Source organism: Andrena cerasifolii, chromosome 2, assembly GCF_050908995.1.
Source record: "Andrena cerasifolii isolate SP2316 chromosome 2, iyAndCera1_principal, whole genome shotgun sequence".
NCBI lineage: Eukaryota > Metazoa > Arthropoda > Insecta > Hymenoptera > Andrenidae > Andrena > Andrena cerasifolii.
The window spans coordinates 16,862,753-16,882,281 of NC_135119.1; the positions used below are offsets into that span (position 1 = coordinate 16,862,753).

Genomic DNA, 19,529 nt, shown 5'->3' on the forward strand with positions numbered 1-19,529 from the left:
CCCTAAAAAGTAAAGAATAATTTAATATAGTTACAGTTAAGCGTGTGGAAATTTAATTACAATAATTTTTGGAGAAATGGCGGACCTTAAAGGGAAAAGTTCTAAAATTCGAGTCAGTTTAAGGAAAAAATCTATATATTTTGGGGTGGAAAAAATAGTAAAAATAATTTATTTTTAATTTCCGCACGCTTAACTGTAATTATATTAATATAGATTAAAAAAATGCTTCCTTTTTTTCTCAGATGAACGTGACGTGAATAAAGTGGGAAACCATCAGATCGTGTTCAACGCGCCGCGCTCTACGGCGATCTCTATAACTTGATTAAAACTGTATATTTTGTCACACAAAAATTCTGAAATACTGTCCACTACATACACATTTAAACCCCATATCAATGAATTTCCTACGAAGTACGGATATCCAACAAAAAATTAAAAAAAATTGCACTTTTTCCGGGCTTCAAGGTGTTGTTCCCCCTTAACAAGCCAATTAATGAAAATCTTTGAGAGAATTAGCCTACGTAAACTATAATTTAATGTCCAAGTAATTTCGTCTCTCTACATTCTACGTATTTCATCATCTCGTCACGTCCATTTTGACAATTAACCCCTCTGGTGAGACCTTCGAACAAACCTGCCGCGCAACCAACTTGAAGTTTCCTAGCAACATGTCGTCGAAGCCACGTGCCTGCTCCACCGAAAATAGCATCACGCAGTTCATCGCAAAGTCACCGCGAGCGAGCTCAGTGTTCATTATAAAAGTCCGTAAAGAAAATTCGCGTAGTCCAATTTCGCTGTTTCGTCTCCTGTTGCCTGTTATTGACTCGTTCTACTTGCGGAGTTAAGATGGATAGCAGTCACACCGATCCCGAGGAAGAGGTCAGTCAATTGGTGTCTTCAAAGTTTCCTCTCACCTTCACGGCACTCAAAATGCCGTTCGCTAATCTATTGACGCGCAGTCGGGAGTTTCTCAAATAAATTTGCCAGCTTCACCACCCTTCGCCTCCAATTTCATTATGCATCTGTTCTTTAGCTTCATCTTTCCATTGCCTTTTCCAACGCCTGACTAAAAATTCCTAACTGCAACAAGTATGTATAAACAGCGTCCGTCGACAAGATCTGAATTAATTTTTGTGGTACACTCTGTAGATTTCTCAGTTAGGAACATCCGATTGCCTTCGAATGCTTCATTAATTGTTTCCTCGCTGGCTGGACGAGCAATTGTTCAGTGACTGTGCCCGTCTGCGTTGCGTATGACGCATGGGACGTGGTGAAATCCACGACAGCGTTGCATTGGTCGGCTACTTTTGTGCTTTCTCTTCGTGGGAAGCTGTATCCAACGAAAAGTCAGAAATTAGATTAGATAGCACTGTAGCCTCTAGAGTGCAGGGATTCGAAATTGAGGTACATGGTTAGACGTCGATGAAGCGATCGTAGGATTGAAAAGTCGACTCTTCAACTCGACATCCTAAAGAAACAGTTTCTATATAAAATTCGTAAAACATTTTGGGCCAACATGTCTGAGCTCGAAGGTGCTCCGAGTATGAGTCGAATTTCAGCGGACTTCAAAGTTCTTTCAATTCAAACGCTCCATAAAACTTCCCCCTTTCATTCGCCCTCTGACAAGTTGGCAATGAAATCTCTCAATCTTTTATCTCTCCAGTCTTTCAAAACAGAACACTCATAATGAAACGTACTAAAGATTCTTCAGGTTTGGATAATAATCCGAGGTGCTACAAAACAGAACGATTACTGGGTGGATTGAACCACCACCATAATGAGGGTTGATTTATCACCACACATTTCCTTGACGATAAAGTTTGTCGCTTCGAATAGCCACTTGTTTACTGACTCTTGAATTTCAAATAATGCGACGTAAATAATTGATAATTTAAAGCAACGCCATGTATGCACCACGTCGGCAAAAAATAGTGTCTACGAGTATAGAACATGGCAACGTGACCATATTAAAATAAATAAGTGCTAAGAATCGTCAACTATAAAAATAACCACCCAGAAAAAAAGTTTACGTCCCAGAGTTTCGGAAGCACCGCTCTAATCTCGCGTAGAAAATTCTTCGCGACCCACACGGCACCCACCCTGCGCTAGAATTCCATCAATCCAACAACCCCGATTTTTCACCCACCTCTATCGTACACTTTCCGCGAAACGAGGGGGAAGCACGCCTTCGCAGGAGTTTGACGGACCCGATGATCGGTTCGCTGGCCCGCATCCCGCGCGACCCACACTTCCGTTTCACCAGGAACCCCGTGTTTGTTTATCCCGCGGGACGGATATCCGCGGGACGCCCCCGCGTTCGTCGCAGCGCGATTTTCGCCGATTAGTCGCTCCGTGGAAACCACCGCTCTGACGCTGATGACGCGAAAATAGCAACCCGCGGCCCCGAAATAGCCGGTCGCCCCAGCAATTTCCGTGTCTGCTCGACGGACGTTCGTCTTCCTCGCGGTCTGTCCGCGGTTCATCTGTTATTTCCACGGATTCGGGCGTTGGACGCGTCCTCGGTATTTTGGTCGTCCACCCGCCGCAGGAAGCGAAGCCACGCACCGCGGACCATTTGCGCGCTTGTTTGCCACCTCTTCTCGCTCTTCTCCCTTGCTTTCGAGGAACCGCGAGGCGCTCGAGACAGCCGGGAGACTTCTGGATCACTGGTTGATATGAAACAGATGGATTCGTGCTAAACGCGACTTTTGTTTTTCTTTTTAAAAATTCCCAGTTCTGTGATTTAGTAGCCGGGGTGATTATGAAAATGGTTTAAGGAAAGAAATGTAAAAAATGGGATTCACCTGTTATTTTGTATTACATCGATTAGAGGAACGTGGAAGTCTGAATATCCCGAAGTGAAAAGAAATGCCTTAGGCCACTTTCATAATAAAGGGTGCCATTGAAGTGGTTAGCATTTAACTATTCATCGATAACATGTAGCGCCTATAATCCTTGAGTGGTTTGAGAAAAATAGGTCGAGCACTAGCGTTGAGTAGGAGACTCGACTCTTGACGACAGAGTGGCGTAACAAAAGCACCAGCGTCATTCAGGAAGTATTTCGAAAGAAGGTGGGGGTGGGAAAAGAATTTTTGATCCGTTAAGAAATGCGGAATGCGAGTCGCCGTTTATTCGGTAGGTAGGTCATTTGCCGAAGAATTTTATAATAATCAATAATACCTCGATCTTATTTTTGATCATAAAAAATCATAAAAAATCTCCAGCTCATCGAATCTTTTGCCAAAATTTGATTTCGCTACTGCAATCACGACCGCCCCCGCATACGTTTAAGTGCGTCTCGTTGAGAAGCGAGACTTCGTTGGGCAGCTAGGGGCAGCTGTCCAGGTCGCGTCCCGCGGGCACGTGAGACGCGCGTGAGCTTCGGCGTTCAGGAGCATCGCGGAACGCGGCTAGAGCTCTCTCGTTTCGCGAACGCCAGGAAAAAGGTGAGCAGGTGGAATCCGCGGGCAGCGTCGCCACGCCAGGCAGTGTCAACGACACGCCGCGCGATACTTGTCCATCGGGATCCGAAGATTTTCATCGTGACAAAGAGCTTGGAGAGAGGGGAAGCGTTTTGGCAGTGCCGGTTGCGTTAGTCACGGCGCGGAATTCGCGTGCAACGTTCCCTCTCACCTGGACACGAGCCACTCGCGTCGAAACAGGAGACGCTTTCAGGCGTAGTCGTCGCTCCGTCACGTCTATAATTCTTCTCGTCCCCGGTTGACAGGGTATGTTTGTCGGTCCTTTGTGTGGGTAAAATTGGTTACAGTTCTGCTTACAAGGGAGCCAGGAAGAATATTGAATTGTGCAATTCATCCGCGAAGAAATCGTTGAATAGGTAGCCTAGTCTATGAAAGTGGAAGTGTCAGGAATGTTGGATGCGTTGTAGGGAATTATAATGCTGAGAGTAATATAGGCGACGTAGAGTCAACAAGGGACGTAACAATCATCAAATCTTTTAATTTAAAAGCGTTGAGACAATTTTAAAATTAATTCCATATGACAACTTATAAGTTATATATATTTTAGAATTGTTTCTAAAGCTGCCCCAAGCCTCTGTGTTTAAAGATCACCCCTCAATTTCGGTGTTAAGGAAAATAGATAGACATTTTATTTTAAAACGGAAATCTATTATTGTCTATGGAAGAATTATAAGTTTCAGGCAAAAACATTTCATTAGCATGTTCAATTTCTTTTGCTGAAAATTGGCGCCCCCAGGCTAACCGTCTGCACCCTTTCTGTGAAATATTGTCACGTTCCGCGACGTAGAGTCAACAAGGGACGTAACAATCATCAAATCTTTTAATTTAAAAGCGTTGAGACAATTTTAAAATTAATTCCATATGACAACTTATAAGTTATATATATTTTAGAATTGTTTCTAAAGCTGCCCCAAGCCTCTGTGTTTAAAGATCACCCCTCAATTTCGGTGTTAGGGAAAATAGATAGACATTTTATTTTAAAACGGAAATCTATTATTGTCTATGGAAGAATTATAAGTTTCAGGCAAAAACATTTCATTAGCATGTTCAATTTCTTTTGCTGAAAATTGGCGCCCCCAGGCTAACCGTCTGCACCCTTTCTGTGAAATATTGTCACGTTCCGCGACGTAGAGTCAACAAGGGACGCAACAATCATCAAATCTTTTAATTTAAAAGCGTCGAGACGATTTTAAAATTAATTCCATGTGACAACTTATATATTAGAATTGTTTCTAAAGCTGCCCCAAGCCTCTGTGTTTAAAGATCACCCTTCAATTTCGGTGTTAGGGAAAATAGATAGACATTTTATTTTAAAACGGAAATCTATTATTGTCGATGGAAGAAATGAAAGTTTCAGGCAAAAACATTTCGTTACCATCTTCAATTTCTTTTGCTGAAAATTGGCAGCCTTCTTAGCCTATGTACAGATCCGCCCCTGGGCGAGAAAATATGTAGATATAATCATTTAAATCGATACAATATGAATATGGGGTAGATGTCCCAATTACAGTGCTTTGACGCCGACTTGCTCGCGAAGGAACTAATTACCGACTTCTCTTACTTTAATTTTGCTTGGTGAAAATTTATATTGGCGTTTTGAACTTTACTGTTTATTCAGGCATTTTTTCGGGTAGAAAATGTTAATTTTTCATATTTTTTTAATTGAAATAAAAAGCCATGTTTTTGTCCCAGTTACCGTGCCCTTTTTTGAATTGCGTTCCCGCGGTTAGGTTATGTCTATGAACTTTGAACTGTTCAAAAATTTTTTTGCTCTACGAGAGGTGTTTTTATGTAATTTTAATATGACCTTTTCATTACAAAAGCAAAATATGGAAATATAAATTTCTGTTCACCCGTTCCGAGAAACAAAAGTAAGGTTAGGTTTAGCAGTTACAGAGGGAGCCAGTGGGCTTCGAGAGGCACGGTAATAGGGAGAAGCGTTAAATTCCTGTCCCTATTACCGAATAGACTTTAAAAATACGAAAATTTTGCTATTTTTCCTAAAATTCGAACCTTTTATGATATAATAAACACTTTACATAAGTGCAAATCATGATAATTATCAATTTATTCACTTCTGTAAAGTACGTGTTCCTTACCGTTTCCGGGAAGGATTTAGGTAAATCTATCGAACTCTTCATATGCATTTTTTAAATTTTTTTTACTATGCTTAAATTGTTTGAAAAATGCAACCTTCTCGTTTGTAACATATACATTAATAGTTTAACTTAATTAAACAAATTTCTTTCCTTATTTATTTATGCGAGTTTTTTTTGCACGGCTTCTTTAAGCATAAAGGCACGGTAATAGGGGCAGGGCACGGTAATCGGGACATCTACCCTGGATGCAGCATTTTTGGACAAGCTGTATAGATGCGTCCAGCTTATTAGCAATTTGATGGATGATGTTTCTGCTATTCGTGCCACTCGTATATACATGCGTGCAGATCTTGGTTCTCGTGCGGAGGTCAACTCCATAGAAGATATTTCAAGCATGAGCACAGAAAAGGGTCATCGCTCGACCGAAAGGTCGTAATTTCTTTAGCCGTGACCTTGGTCGGGCGCCAGTGCTCGCCCTCGTCCAGATGGAGCACATAATTTCCCCTTTTCATTGGGTAAGAAAAGTCGAATCTCTGTCGCGATCGAATGAGAAGGGACATTCGTCGCTTCGCGAGCAAATAAAGAGCGCGCGGTGCGCTCTTGGGGCGCGATATAACACAGAAGTTATTTGCTCCGGGACATTAACAATTCTTTTGCACTATTTTCAAGCTATAGAGCTCCTCCGAAAATGCTACTCAGTCCACTCAGAAAATTAAGTTAGCAAATGGGCTCACTTAATTGTAATTATTAGGCTTAATTAATTTTCTTAGGCGAATCTCTTGGAAATCAAAATCTATATATATGAAACTTTGTTGCTAACTTAATTTTAATTATTACGCTACATTAATTTTTTTAGGTGAATTTCTTAAAGATCAATATCTTACATAAAGAAAAGCTGATTCCACAATTTCGTCTCGTTCTTTTCAATCAAATCGACTACGCAATCATTCACGTCACAATTTTCAACACAGAGATATTATTTCGCAATGAACTTCGTATAGAGAAAATATAATTAAACGCTTGTGCCCTCTACAAATCTTAATGCGTCGATGTTCTCAATATCTTAATATTCATGCAGAAATATTTATTCCCTCGTACACTTTCGACCTACGTTTTCGCTATTAAAGGACACCCGATATAAGAAAAATTATTTCAATCATAAAAACTAGCATTAACTCTGGAAGCCAGAATTCCCTCTCGCAGGTCGAATGCTAGACGTTCTTTTTTCCTCTGCCCAACAACGGTTGCTATCTAGGATTTATTTATAATACGTGTTCTTGCTCGCGCGTGTCGCGAAGAAATTCCGTCGCGACGCCGCAGAAATTTCGCCACTCGAGTTGCTGAGGGCATCGCCAGCAGGAAGACGCTCTAAATCCCAGCTAGGTGTCATCTAGCAAATTTTATGACTCGAATTCGCCGCGATTATGTAATTCCGCTGACGCGGGCTCGCCTAATTACTTCGGAAGCCCGCGGTGCGTGCCAGCGACTGTCGAATCGCTGCGCAGTTCGCGATTGCCCGAGAAATTGCTAGACATCGAAGGGAAGCCCGCCTTTGTACTTTAATTAGAGGCTAATAAAAGCAAGCGGTTTCAGTTCCTCTTCCACCGCGATTACAATTTCATATTTCTCGCGCAGAGGTTCGCTCTGCGACCTAATTTTAGGTCGGGCGAACCGGTTGATCCGTGCATGCGGGAGTTCGCGCGATTTTGGCCCAGATTTACTGAAGATTTGCAGATTCTCACAAAGTTACAATGCAGTTCATTATTATTGATCGGTTAGGTGCAGGAGCTTCAGTATTTTAGCGAATCTAAAGAGTTCCACGAGTTTGTAAAACTCGAGTAGTATTATTATTGATAGAATTTAGGTTGTACGGCATTTAGCTCGCAAAGTTAAGGTGGTTATGAGTACAGTTCTAAAAGACTCAGGGGAAGTATAAGAGAGTAAGTAGAATGAGGAACGTACGTGGTCAGACACGCTCTACCGTGTGACTGACTATATCCCTCTGTAACTTTTCACACGAGTGTTATTTATTACATTGTTTCAAGTAAAACTTGTAGCAGATATTTCGCTGGGAAGTTTATAATGTCACATACAATGAAAATATTCTTGAAAGTACGAGCTTTAAAGAAAACTCTAAAGAAAAACTCTGAAAATGTATATGAAATTTTGCAGCAGTGTTATTTAAGACTCTTAACTTACACAATTATCAGTGCTTTGCAAGCATAAAGTCCTCTTTTGCCTACCATGGAATTATGCAACAATAACATTAATATAAAACCACCTGGATTTCCTAACCAGAAATATCGCCACCGTATTAAAAATGCTAACAGGTTCACTTACTCATTTCATTCCCAGAAAATGCAATGCATCATTTACTTCTTTTCTATGAGCGAAATTGTTCAATTTCCGCAATAAGTTAACGCATTTTATCCAATACAGACAAATTTTCGAATGTACGAATTAACTCGCCCTTCTCAATTAGCAGGCTAATCACCAGAGAGGGGATGAAGTATATTGTGAATAGGTTCGAAACTGACCAGAAAGAAAAAGAAAAGCGATACCTACTTTTAATTAGACTCGAACTTAGACGAGCTTTGGCTAGAACTGAAAATTTGAAAGTCTAGAATCCGATTTCTGGAGGGTAAGCGGATTCCTAGACTTTGCAAAACTTAGTTTATTCCCTAAAGTGGGGGTGGTCAAATTTAGTAATTTAATTGATATACTTTCAAGTAAAATCGAACCCCGACCAAGTAGATTCGAACCTTTTATTACTTCAACCAGAGTTTTCCTATTCCCTGCACTCGCGTGATTTCTTTTCAGTGACAATTAAATAAGTAGCCCACATTTAATCATCACGTACCATTGGATAAGTTTCTGCTTAACGCAACCGCGATACTTTAGGCGTTGGAACGTCGAAGCCGATCAAAGCCATCTCTCGTGCAGCTTCGGCACGTTAATTTCTCTAATTGCTGTCGCGAAACTTATTCCTGTCACTTGGGCGCTCGCAAGGCCGCGTGTCAGCTTCATTCAGACGAAACGAAGCGTCGCACGAGCTCGAGCCCGTGGCTTCTGGAATTATTTATATCTTGCACGTGCTCGGACCCTGATACCCCGCGTTACGTTAGCTTCACTCGCGGCATTCTTCGCTCCCTCGTTGCATATATCCGTGTCACTTTTTATTTCCCCTTCAATTTTTTACCGACAAGGGGAACGAGAAGAATGCTCGGGGCATTGCCACCGAGAAGGTCGTCCACGATAAACTCGGATGAAACCGTGCCTCGGGTCCGAATTCCTTAATATTAATTTTAGAAACCTTGTGGTAAGGCTGGACAACTGGGGGGGCTGTCATTTTGACTCGTAGCCCTGACTTGGATTGGAAAATTAATTTTTTCCTGTCAAGAACAATGGCGGATTTAAGGGAAAAGTCCAGGTTGCAAACGTTCTGGGACACCCAGTAATACGTAACAGAATTATTACAAATTTTACGCGCGTGTGGTATGAAAATTATGGGGAACAAAAAGAATATAGTGTTTGGATAAAATTATACTTTTCTTTACTCTAAAAGTACTGACAAACATTTGCTTGGTTTTTAATACACAGCGTCGTTAGAGGTAAGCCTTTCAGACGTAAGTGGATGCATCCAGTATCCCACCAGCCGTTCTTTCGTGCACGCAAACGTAGCTCGAGCGGGTTTAAGTGAAAGTGTCCGCCATAAGTCAAACACTCTCTACCGCCCAGGTTTTAAAGGGTTCTTCATGGATTTTGTTTACCTATAAGTAATTTAGTTAAACAAAAATCGTAATATACACTTGAAAGCTCGTACTTTAAAGAATATTTTCATTGTATGTAACATTATAAACTGGCTAGTGAAATATCTGCTACAATATTTGGGAGAAATTGAGTGCAGAGGAAATTTCCTGCGAATGTAAAGATGTGAAAAGCACTTGTTAATAAGAAGTTTCTTACAATATTCGCGTTGTGGAAACGAAATGAGCATTCGTGTGTGTGCATAGAGATCGGCGTCTGTGGCAATGAGATTCATTTAAAGTCTCAATGAAAACCCACTCATTCGCGTTTCTATTAGAGCACCGGTAAGCTTCTGCAGGCATTCGCCTAATTCTCCGGAATTTAACCGTGACGAATGAGTCCGAAGTACGTACACACGCGTTCCCCCGCTCGCCGGCCAAAGATTCTCTGACGTAGCGCTAGATATTTTTACTATGCCGACGCGGCTCGTATTTTGATAACAAATTCCTTGGGCAGCTTGAAATAAATTCCACTTCATAGTAAGCGCCGCGCAACAATTTTTCCGTATATACTTGGTAAACATTTATCTCTGACGCTTACATAATCGATCCTCAGCTCGAACCTGCCTACAGCCAGAGACACCACCGATCATAGAAGCAACGATAAGCGATAAATACCTACTAAAGGGATGGAATCCAAAGCGTGTGTCATCTTGAGGAATGAACACATACTTCGAAAATATAAAGCAGACCCTGAACAAGTGTTTACGTCCATTCACTTAGCAAAGTCCTCGAGCTATCCAAGTCACGTGGACCTAAAAAATAATACACAGAGTCCCTGGGCAACTGGTAGTTTGCTCTCCGCCCTAAAACCACGCTGCTCCAACTCAACCACTGACGAAGGCTCAAGTGGTTGTTCCATCGGCGTAAATAAACAAACACCTCGCACCAGCCGCGGCGTCGACGCACGCAGACGTTTTTCGGCGGAGCCGTTGCCCATTCTTCTTTTAGCGTGGCGTCACGAGCGCGATCCCAGAGGCTCGCGATTGCCGAATCTGCCCGCGAAACCGTAAAAGGCAGCATCCCTGACACGGCTGGGTGAATCTCGCGGCCGGAAACGCGGAATCAGATCCATTTTTGCGCCCGTCGGAGCGGCTCGTCAATGAACGGCTACGTCACCGTCCGCCACTGCCCTCGGCTATAATAGTAAACGCGGATTCCACGACGGCCGGCTCATCGAAGGACGCGCTTCTGGGTAAATTTACTCGACGCGCGTCAGAAACTCATCAGGCACCTTCGACGGGGCTCCGCGATAACGTGGGACGCGATTCGAGTAATTTCGAACCGTGATTCATTTCGCCTAGGTCCGTCTGCCGCCACAGGTTGTTGGAGAAGCCGCTCCCGGGAGCTCCGAGCCGCGCTCGGCTGCTTGGACGGGTTTCGGGATCGACGAACGTGAAATTATTGTTCCTGTCGACGTACGTTGGATTAGAAGATCCGAGGGTAGCTTTATTTTCGTATTCGAAGCTATCGGGTTTAAGAAATTATGTGTCCACTCTTGGACTCTGTCTCGCAGGTGAATAATAAACAGCGGTGGAGAAATGCGTGCATGTATAAATGCGGAGAACATCGATTAATTTAACTTCAATTATTTATTGAAGTTAAAGAGAACCAGTGGCACACCCAGGGGGTGAGAGATTAATGTAACCGCGACTGCAGTGATTCAAGAGCTTTGTATAAAGAAAGGAAAGCTGGGATTTATTATTTAACCCTCAGTTGTCACCTCTATTTTTTTTCGAACGTAGCTGTCACACTGGGTCAATTCGATCCAGGCCCATTTTCCATCAGCTGCTGTTTAAAAACTATCTGTTAACTATCATATGTATATGAAACTGTATCTGAGAATTTTAGTGATATATATATATATATATATATGAAACTTTATCTGAGAATTTTAGCGATATATATATGAAACTTTATCTGAGAATTTTAGTGATATGTATATATGAAACTTTATCTGAGAATTTTAGCGATATATATATGATACTTTATCTGAGAATTTTAGCAACTTAATTTAACAGATAGTTTTTAAACAGCAGCTGATGTATATATGACTATATATATATATGAAACTTTATCTGAGAATTTTAGCGAGAATTCATATATATATAAATTCTATATATATATATATATATATATACCTATATTCATCGTTGAAAACTAACATTTTAATATATAAAGCAGAAAGCTTCTATATGTTTGTGTGTCTGTCTATCGCCTAAAAACTTTCGAACGATAAACTCTGTGATCACGAAATGTGCCTCAGCTCATTATGTCTGACTAATCCAGATGAATGTGACTATTTTCACAAAAAAAATTTTTTTTCTAAAATCAAAATCTAAATTTCGGGTGAAGCCGAGTAGTAAAGTTAGTATAACCATGTAGTACCATTTTCAATGATGCCTCAAAGATATTATACCTCAAAGTCAAATTGTAGGGTGGATGTACCAGTAAATGGACACGTACCAGTGAATGGACATTTTTTTTTATTAAAATTAGTAAAATATGTTATTAAAATAAGCAACGAATTAATTAGAGACTTCTTTTAATTTATTGCTCCATATCCAAACAATTTTTGCAGCACGAGGAATCAATCGCGCTGCAAACATAATTTTATAATAGTGTTCATTCGTTAGCCTTACGTGTTCATTTATTGGTGCGTTTACCCTAGGTCATTTTGATCCAGTGTGACAACCGAGGGTTAAATCAATTTTTATAATCATCTAATGAATTTTATTCGTTTCGTATTAAAAATATTTTTATCCGTTCAACTCTGCTCCCCCCCAGGATTAAATCCTGAGTGCGCCACTGAACAGAGCATCATAAAATAGTAAGATCCGAAAGAGATCAATGGAATACCTACATACATATCGTTCGTTTCGAAGTCAGAGAAGAGGCGAATCTAATTTAACTTCTCGAAAATAACCAGTGCCGTTAAGAAGATGGCGTTTGACGCTGGCCAAGGATGAAGGAATTCCAAACTCTTTCCAAGGTCGAGATATCGGCGCTCCTTGGTATTCGAGATGCTATCGGCCGAAAGTTTCGCTTGGAAGCTCGGAGGAACGACTTGCCCCTTGATTTACGCGCGCCCCAGCGCGCTACCCTGTTCGATCCAGCTCGTATATCGCCATCCTGTCAGTGACAAACCGTTCCCTGTCGGAAGTTAATTCGGGAGATCAGAGGACGACGCCGCGATACCCTCGTTAGACGAGCACCCGCGCTCGTTCCGGTGTCATTTTGGCAGCCTGGCCGCCGCGAGGATTTCCTAAATTGTCATGCGAACGTCACGTGCACCGGGCCAATTTCGGGAACGCCCGCCGTTCCGGAATAATTGGAGCGGAAAGCGCAATGTCAGGGGGGGCGTAGGCTTCGGGGATGGGCGACGGACGCCCTCGAAAATAGTCGAAGCGTAGCAACAGTCGCTATAATTATCATGGAAGACCTTTTTAAGAGATCTTGTCAGTTCACTGCGAAGTGAATTCTGCGGTGGGAGAATTATGAGGACTTGCAAATTTAGGGAAGGCTTTGGGAAGCTGAAGACTTGTCTGTAGGTTTGTCGAACTGTTTCAGGACTTTCTGTTACGTTACGAATTTAGTATTTGACGGGCAGGAAAGGGGGAGGGAATGAAGGCAGGGGTCTGATCTAGGGGGCGGAAAAATTGGTAGATATAGAAAATTAAGATAATACAAAATAGGGTTTGTCGGTTTTTAAAAACCGGGTTTGAAAGCTGGTTTATATTTATAAATTTGTAAAGTTCGAAAATCGGTTTTTAAATTTAAAAAACCGGTTTTATATACTAGAATTAGTATGCAGAAATGAATTAATTATTTAATTAAAAACGTTAACATTTTTACTTGAAATCGCCTCGGACACAAGCATATTGTAGTAGGTAATAGTTTACTGTAAAGCTAATCTTCATGGGTTCATATTTTCTGACGAAAGATACTAAACGGAATAAAGATTTATAATTTGGTAGCACTGTAAAAGATTTATATTTTGTGCGGATTTTAGTTATTTTTAGTTTTTCTTTCATTTGGTTTTGTACGCAGTCTATTTTATTGTGTTATATTTTTGTAGATCCATCAATATTAAATGAACTAAAAAATAGCACGGATTTTAGTTAATTGAATTCTTTTTAATTATTTGGTTATGTAGAGATAGAGTATATTTTATTTTGTTATATTTTTAAATTCCATAAATATTAAGGAAACTGAACATTTTTAAAACAAGTACAAATATTTATTTACCATTTTAATTATATATTTTTTGTGAAAATTCGAAAACCGGATTAACCGATATTTTGGGAATAGTGGAATTCGAAGACCGGTTTTTTCATAAGTCGGTTTTTGTATAAACCCTAATAATAAAAGTACCTATAAGCTTTTGGGGAAAGCGGTAGAAGAGTAGATAATACATGTTTGGATTTAGTATCAAACTTACAAATTGTTTTTAAATCACCCATATAATTAAGAGATCCACGATTAGTTACTTTACTTTGTCCTCCATTTAAATTAACTCCCACGCGTGAAATTGTTAAAGAAGGAACCCGTTGAGTTAGCACTTGCAAAAGTGGCTTCGGTATTTTTCTGAATACCATCGCGAAGGATTCGGTACTGCTGCATACGCATCGAGGATGTTAAATATAGTTCCTGTGCCATTCATTTGGAAAGAAATAAGCGAAGCTCATTGAGTAGCTGAAACGGTTCGTAATATGGCCATGTGCAACTGACTGGAATTCCACCGACGCGATGATACTTAAAATTAGCCAGGAATGCGAGGAGAAGATCCGCTCGTATCGGTTCGAAGGAAGGTCCGATCGCGCCTTTGCATATTTTCTCTGCTAGATGGATATTACGGGCTTCTTTGAAACTCGGCATTCTACGAACACGTGGAATTTTCAATCGATTTTCCACGATTCTGCCGGTCTCCTGAATTCTTGCGCGATACGGTATTCGTTATTAATAAACCATTACATTAACATGGCGAGTGAGTCTTCTTCCGAGAACGAGTTAAATTAGTAGAGTGAATTTCTATCGTGCGACACTTCCTTTTCTAGAAAATTCGCTTCGAAATCGGTGCGGTACCTGTTGCGCGTGGGCTGCAATTTTCTTTCAACAAATTTCACGTTACATCTTGTTTATAGATTTACAATAATAAAGTTCCACACATTTTTATTGGCTTTGCCCGTTTATCTTTATATTAATATTAATATTATTATTAACATTATATTATATAATAATACTATTATTATTATTATAATAATATTATATACTAATATTATATAATATTAATAATAATAATAGTATTAATAATAATAATATTATATAAATAATATTATTATAATAATAATAGTATTATTATTATTACTATTATTATTATATAATATTATTATATAATAGTATTATTATTAATACTATTATTATTATTAATGTTATACAATATTAGTATATAATATTATTATAATAATAATAATAATAGTATTATTATTAATACTATTATTATTATTATAATTTGAAAGGGTCTAGGTACACGAGCATAAGAACATAATTAAAGCTCGCCTACTGAAATACTAAAATATTTCGATAAATATTCGAATTCCCAAGCATCCGAACCGCGTCCGACGAATATTGGAACACTCGGGCACCGGAGCATCCAAATCACAAATCATTTCCGTCTGCCCGAGCCCTAGGACGCAAGAAGAATTCGGCGAACAGTCGCAGCCCTAGTCCGAAGGTGTACCCTGTAAGATTCATGAATGAACTCGCGAGACGGTGGGCGATGCAACGGGGCTAGAGCCGGAGGAATTCATCGTTTCCTGTGCACGGGCTCGCTCGCTGGCAGCCAATCAAAAGCGGCTAGTCCGCGAGGAATTGGCTCGTAAAAGCGGGAAATATTTCGGCCGGTGGCGGGCCGAACGTCCGGAAATTCTTGGTGGGAGATTTTTGACGTCCCTCCCATCTTATAAAAAGAGCGGACGGCGTCGCGGCGACGTATTCACCAAGCGGGAGTCGGCAAGATATTATCAGGACACTTAACACCGCGATAAGCGCTAGCAATCGAGAAGCTAGCAACGACTTCCCTCGCTTTCCTTCCTATCCAGCAGTATTACTAGTTTAGCCGTCCTCGTACACTTCTGCCCCGCCTTTTAAACAATCCTTGCCGTGCAACAATGTCTTCGGCGATGCTGGTGAGTACTCCTCGATCGTGGCTCGTTAACGTTCCGCTTGGACTCGGCCGTCTATGTACGGAAACGTGTTGGGTGGCTTCTCGTTTGAGGCTTGACAATGAACTTGACTCGCTCGGCTGACTTAAATATACTTATACCACTGAAGTGCCACTGAAGATGCCTTCTGGCACGTGTACCTGTTATTATAAAGGCTGCTACACCGTGCTCTTAATTGTTTATTTATCCGATTCTATTGCTCCGTGCTTTTCCAGTAAAGTGATATATTGCGCGACACTAATGCTTTCGTTAAGTCACACGAAATGCCACACTTTAACACTTTTACCCTTAGCTGCCCGCTTCCAAATTTATAACTCGGTCACCCCGGTGTTGTTTCTATAAAATTTTTACCTGTTCTTTGTTTTATTTGGGATTCTAATTTTTTTTAATTTGAGAATACGACTTTCCCTTAAAAAGAATTCTGTATTAAGCGCTGTTGGATTTATTCAAAATAATTACAGCATTTCCTAATGAATAGAAAACTAGTTTTCCCAGTGCTATTAGTTTCTAATATATTGGTCGCTTCATTTAGCCAGGTAGTTATCGAATCACCTGCAATGCAATCAACAGAAACATTTATCCAAGACAGCAAATACTGCGACAGGGAACTTCGTAATACTTTATCGTTCCGAACCGCGCGCAGTCTTAAAGCACCGATAAGTCAGCTCTCAGAATTCACGCGTTATCGTTCCATCGCCCTTATCAAGTCTGAAAAGAAACGCTGGCGAAAGGATCACGCGGTGATCGTGTGAATGTAGCAGCAGCAATGGCGTTGGAAATTTGTCAGTGTGCCATCGAGCTGTCTTTTATGGTCAGAGCCGGTTAAATGGTCCAGGCTGGCTGTTCTCCAACATTCCTCGCTGATTAGGCTCACTGTGACACTAACGTCTTGTGAATGGCGCTTAAACTCCAAGTCTAGGGACGAAAATATTCGGGCGAACTATATCGGCGCGGAAAGCTACAGAATCTACAATAATAGCTTCCACCACTTCCCTCTTTTGAAAGAGCAGGTGAAAAATGGTCACAGTGCGTTCTCTACTTGCTTCTGAGAATTTCCAAGCCCTCCAAGTAGATTTCTCGATGGCACAGGCAGGCTAGAGGATTAGAAGCCCCGACGGTCACTCTGACAATGCGAAAGCAGTGTTTCCTCGACCACCAGACGCTGCTTTTGCGGACGAGCATTCTCGCTTAGGTTTTAATAGCGTAGCGAAAAGTGTTTTCAATTGGCTAACTTAAGTTTCGATAATTCAACATTATTGCGCCGCAATGAATGCTGTGCAGATGTCGCAGCGCGGATGACAGTTGCTTTCGAACTGCGCTTAATTGAGTCGCACGTTCCTCCGTGTTTCAGGAATCGTTGAGCGACAAAGTGGCGATGTTCAACCAGAAAGCGAACACGCACAAAGACATGCAGGGCAAAAATCCATTCACGTCCGGGCTGAACCTCGAGAAGCGGAAATTCTCCAAGGACGAGTATGGCAGGTGAGCATCGATCGAACTGAAAACTCAATTAAATATTTCTAAATTGGTAAACGCTCGGTGGGCTTCTAACGTAGCTGTTCGTGTGTTTTATATTCTCGCTGTGAATCATTTTTAAGCCGGGCAACCACTTGAAAGCTAAGGTAAGCTACGTTACGCTGTGCTTAGTTTTAAGAAATAAGCGTAGCTTAGCCTAGCTTTCAGGTGGACTCCCGGCTTAACCCTCGTCAGACGGCACAGGTACAATTGTAACTTTTGCGTTTTTAAATTGCGATAACTTTTTTTCGAGAACCCGGGGAGGGCTCGAGTTTCGTGACATCTCTAAATTTTTCGTCTAGATTATATAGACCAAATTTCAGAAAAATATCTCAACCCCCTTCCGAGCTAGGGGGTCGAGTCGAGGGTTGCATTCATAACAGCGGCATAGGCACAATGGCGCCCCTATATATTTTGTATGAAGATAACGCAAGAAAAAAAGAAACCGATTTTTGTTTAATGATAATGTTATTTTATTATAAAAGAAAGTAAAGAATGTAGATAATTTACATTGTAAAAGAAAATTTGGGAAATTTTTTTATTGATTTTCGTTGAGTCTAAATGTTATCAATTTATCGTACAGATTATACCGACAGTGGGAATATTCATATTAAATATGCGAGGGTGCAATTGCGCCTCTGCCGTCTGTTAACGTTGTAAAATTGTGCCGTCTGACGAGGGTTAACAATAATTGTTTGAAACAAGCGAGTCTCCTTCTGCGCTAATTAGAACACAGATTCGAGAAAAATTGAAAGAAGTGGAGAATGAGAGTGAAAGAGCAGGTGCATTGAGGAGAAATGAAATTAATAATGGAGTTAATGATACATTTGTCGATCTCAGACCAGTAGCTGGCTCTCTGACGGACATTCGCGGTCGCAAAGCCAAGGCGCACATTCTCAAGGAGGTGGTCGAGCTTTGTGAAATCATCTACCAGGAGGGAACACCGTGCCGGGACCACCCTGAGATCATCGCGATCACGTTCGGCGATCTCTTCAACATTTACACCCATATCAACGACAAATGCGTGGGCCTGCTGCTCAGAGCCAGGAAGCAGAAGTACGTTGACTTCGAAGGGGAATGCCTTTTCCAGGTAAACATTCAATCATTCCACTGTGCAGCTCACGCTTTTTACATTTTCAGCGAATTTTCTTTGATCGTTACGGTCGTTTAGCAAATTAACTGATTCAGTAAGCAACGACATTCCACGAAGAAATGTATAATTACTTTATTAGTGGGTTCTAGAGTTACTCTGAATGATTCATGATACGAGAATGTTTGAGTCACCGGATGGGAATGACTGTGGCTTTCGTGTAGCTATTGATTAATCGTCCAATTAAGTGCATAGAAATTCTGTTAAAGTAGTTTTGAAATATGAATGAGGTAATAGGGAGATATTTTCAAATCGAACGAGGACCCTCCTAAATTTCTACTCTCGTGCCATTTTTCTCAGTCGTATACTTTTCGAAATGACGGAGATTAATTTTGATGAGTTACTGTTTCGTTAATCGTTATTAATTTGTTGCAGAGGAGGGATGATAACGTACCAATCTACCTGCTGAAACCCATCAAGGAAATCCGCGAGACTTTGAACCAACGACTTAAGGAGATAGCAAAGGAAACGCCGATTAGTTAACAACCACCCCCCCTCGATATCGTTCGTTCCATTTTCTAACAATAAGTGATTGTCTATGCGTTGCGTCGGCTCTGTAAAAAGAGCACCATCCACCTTGTTATTCTGTATTTATTCGTCACACGACTGTAGAAGCAACGCGAACGACCATTGTATAGTGTGTAAATTTTAATTAAACTTGGGAACGTGTCTGTGAGTGAAACAAGAATGGACGTGAGTTGAAGAATGTAGTGATGTAGATGGAAATAAGGGAAAGTATACGTAAAATGTGATATTGTATAGGATGTTAGAAATAAAAGAGTTTTTATAAAATCTTTACTTGTAAGCTGACCATTCGTCCCCGGACAGGGGCGGGTTTGAAGATTTGGCGCCCCTAGGCTAACAAGCGTCTACCCTTTCCGCGAAATATCATCAAATATTTTAGTTTAAAAGAGTCGATACAATTTCGAAATTAATTCAATATGGCAACTCACATCTCAGTAATTGCTAATTCGCTACATGAAAAAAGAAAGTGAATTACTTTTAAAGTTGTTTCAAGCCTCTGCGTTTAAACCTTTTCCAGTTTCTTTCGCTCAATATCTGTCGCACCCTCGTTTTACCGGTCCCCAAATTTGTCACTCCCCCAAATTTGCCGTCCTGAAAAATTGGCTACTCCGCAAAATTTGCCCCTCCCGAAATTTGCCGCTCCCCAAAATTTGCCACTCCCCAAATTTGCCGCCCTAAATCCTTTGTCCCCGATTCTCGGCAATACACTCCAATTCTCTATTTCTTTT

The 19,529-nt window shown here is 40.8% G+C and overlaps 1 protein-coding gene and 1 long non-coding RNA gene across 3 annotated transcripts; one reads left to right on the forward strand and one right to left on the reverse strand.

The window, feature by feature from the left end:
- Positions 1 to 724: 724 nt before the first annotated feature.
- LOC143366072 (actin-binding Rho-activating protein) lies at positions 725 to 19,068 on the forward strand. 2 transcript variants are annotated; one of them, XM_076806841.1, is made up of 4 exons: positions 725 to 879; positions 16,963 to 17,093; positions 17,967 to 18,216; positions 18,652 to 19,068. In XM_076806841.1, exons 1-4 carry the CDS (start codon positions 847 to 849, stop codon positions 18,757 to 18,759), a joined length of 522 nt encoding a protein of 173 aa, XP_076662956.1. In that variant the 5' UTR covers positions 725 to 846; the 3' UTR covers positions 18,760 to 19,068. The 2 variants fall into 2 exon arrangements, with proteins under 2 accessions (XP_076662956.1, XP_076662957.1); XM_076806842.1 differs by lacking the exon at positions 725 to 879 and adding an exon at positions 15,363 to 15,575.
- Positions 9,118 to 10,044, reverse strand: LOC143366492 (uncharacterized). The gene is made up of 2 exons (XR_013084745.1): positions 9,929 to 10,044; positions 9,118 to 9,844 (listed from the first exon to the last, which is right to left on the reverse strand). It is a non-coding gene; the product is annotated as an uncharacterized LOC143366492 (long non-coding RNA).
- Positions 19,069 to 19,529: the final 461 nt, after the last annotated feature.

Coding starts and splice junctions, on each gene's coding strand:
- LOC143366072 (XM_076806841.1), top strand. CDS start 847: ATGGATAGCAGTCACACCGATCCCGAGGAAGAG. Junction 880..16,962: donor ACACCGATCCCGAGGAAGAG/GTCAGTCAATTG, acceptor TCCGTGTTTCAG/GAATCGTTGAGCGACAAAGT. Junction 17,094..17,966: donor TCCAAGGACGAGTATGGCAG/GTGAGCATCGAT, acceptor TGTCGATCTCAG/ACCAGTAGCTGGCTCTCTGA.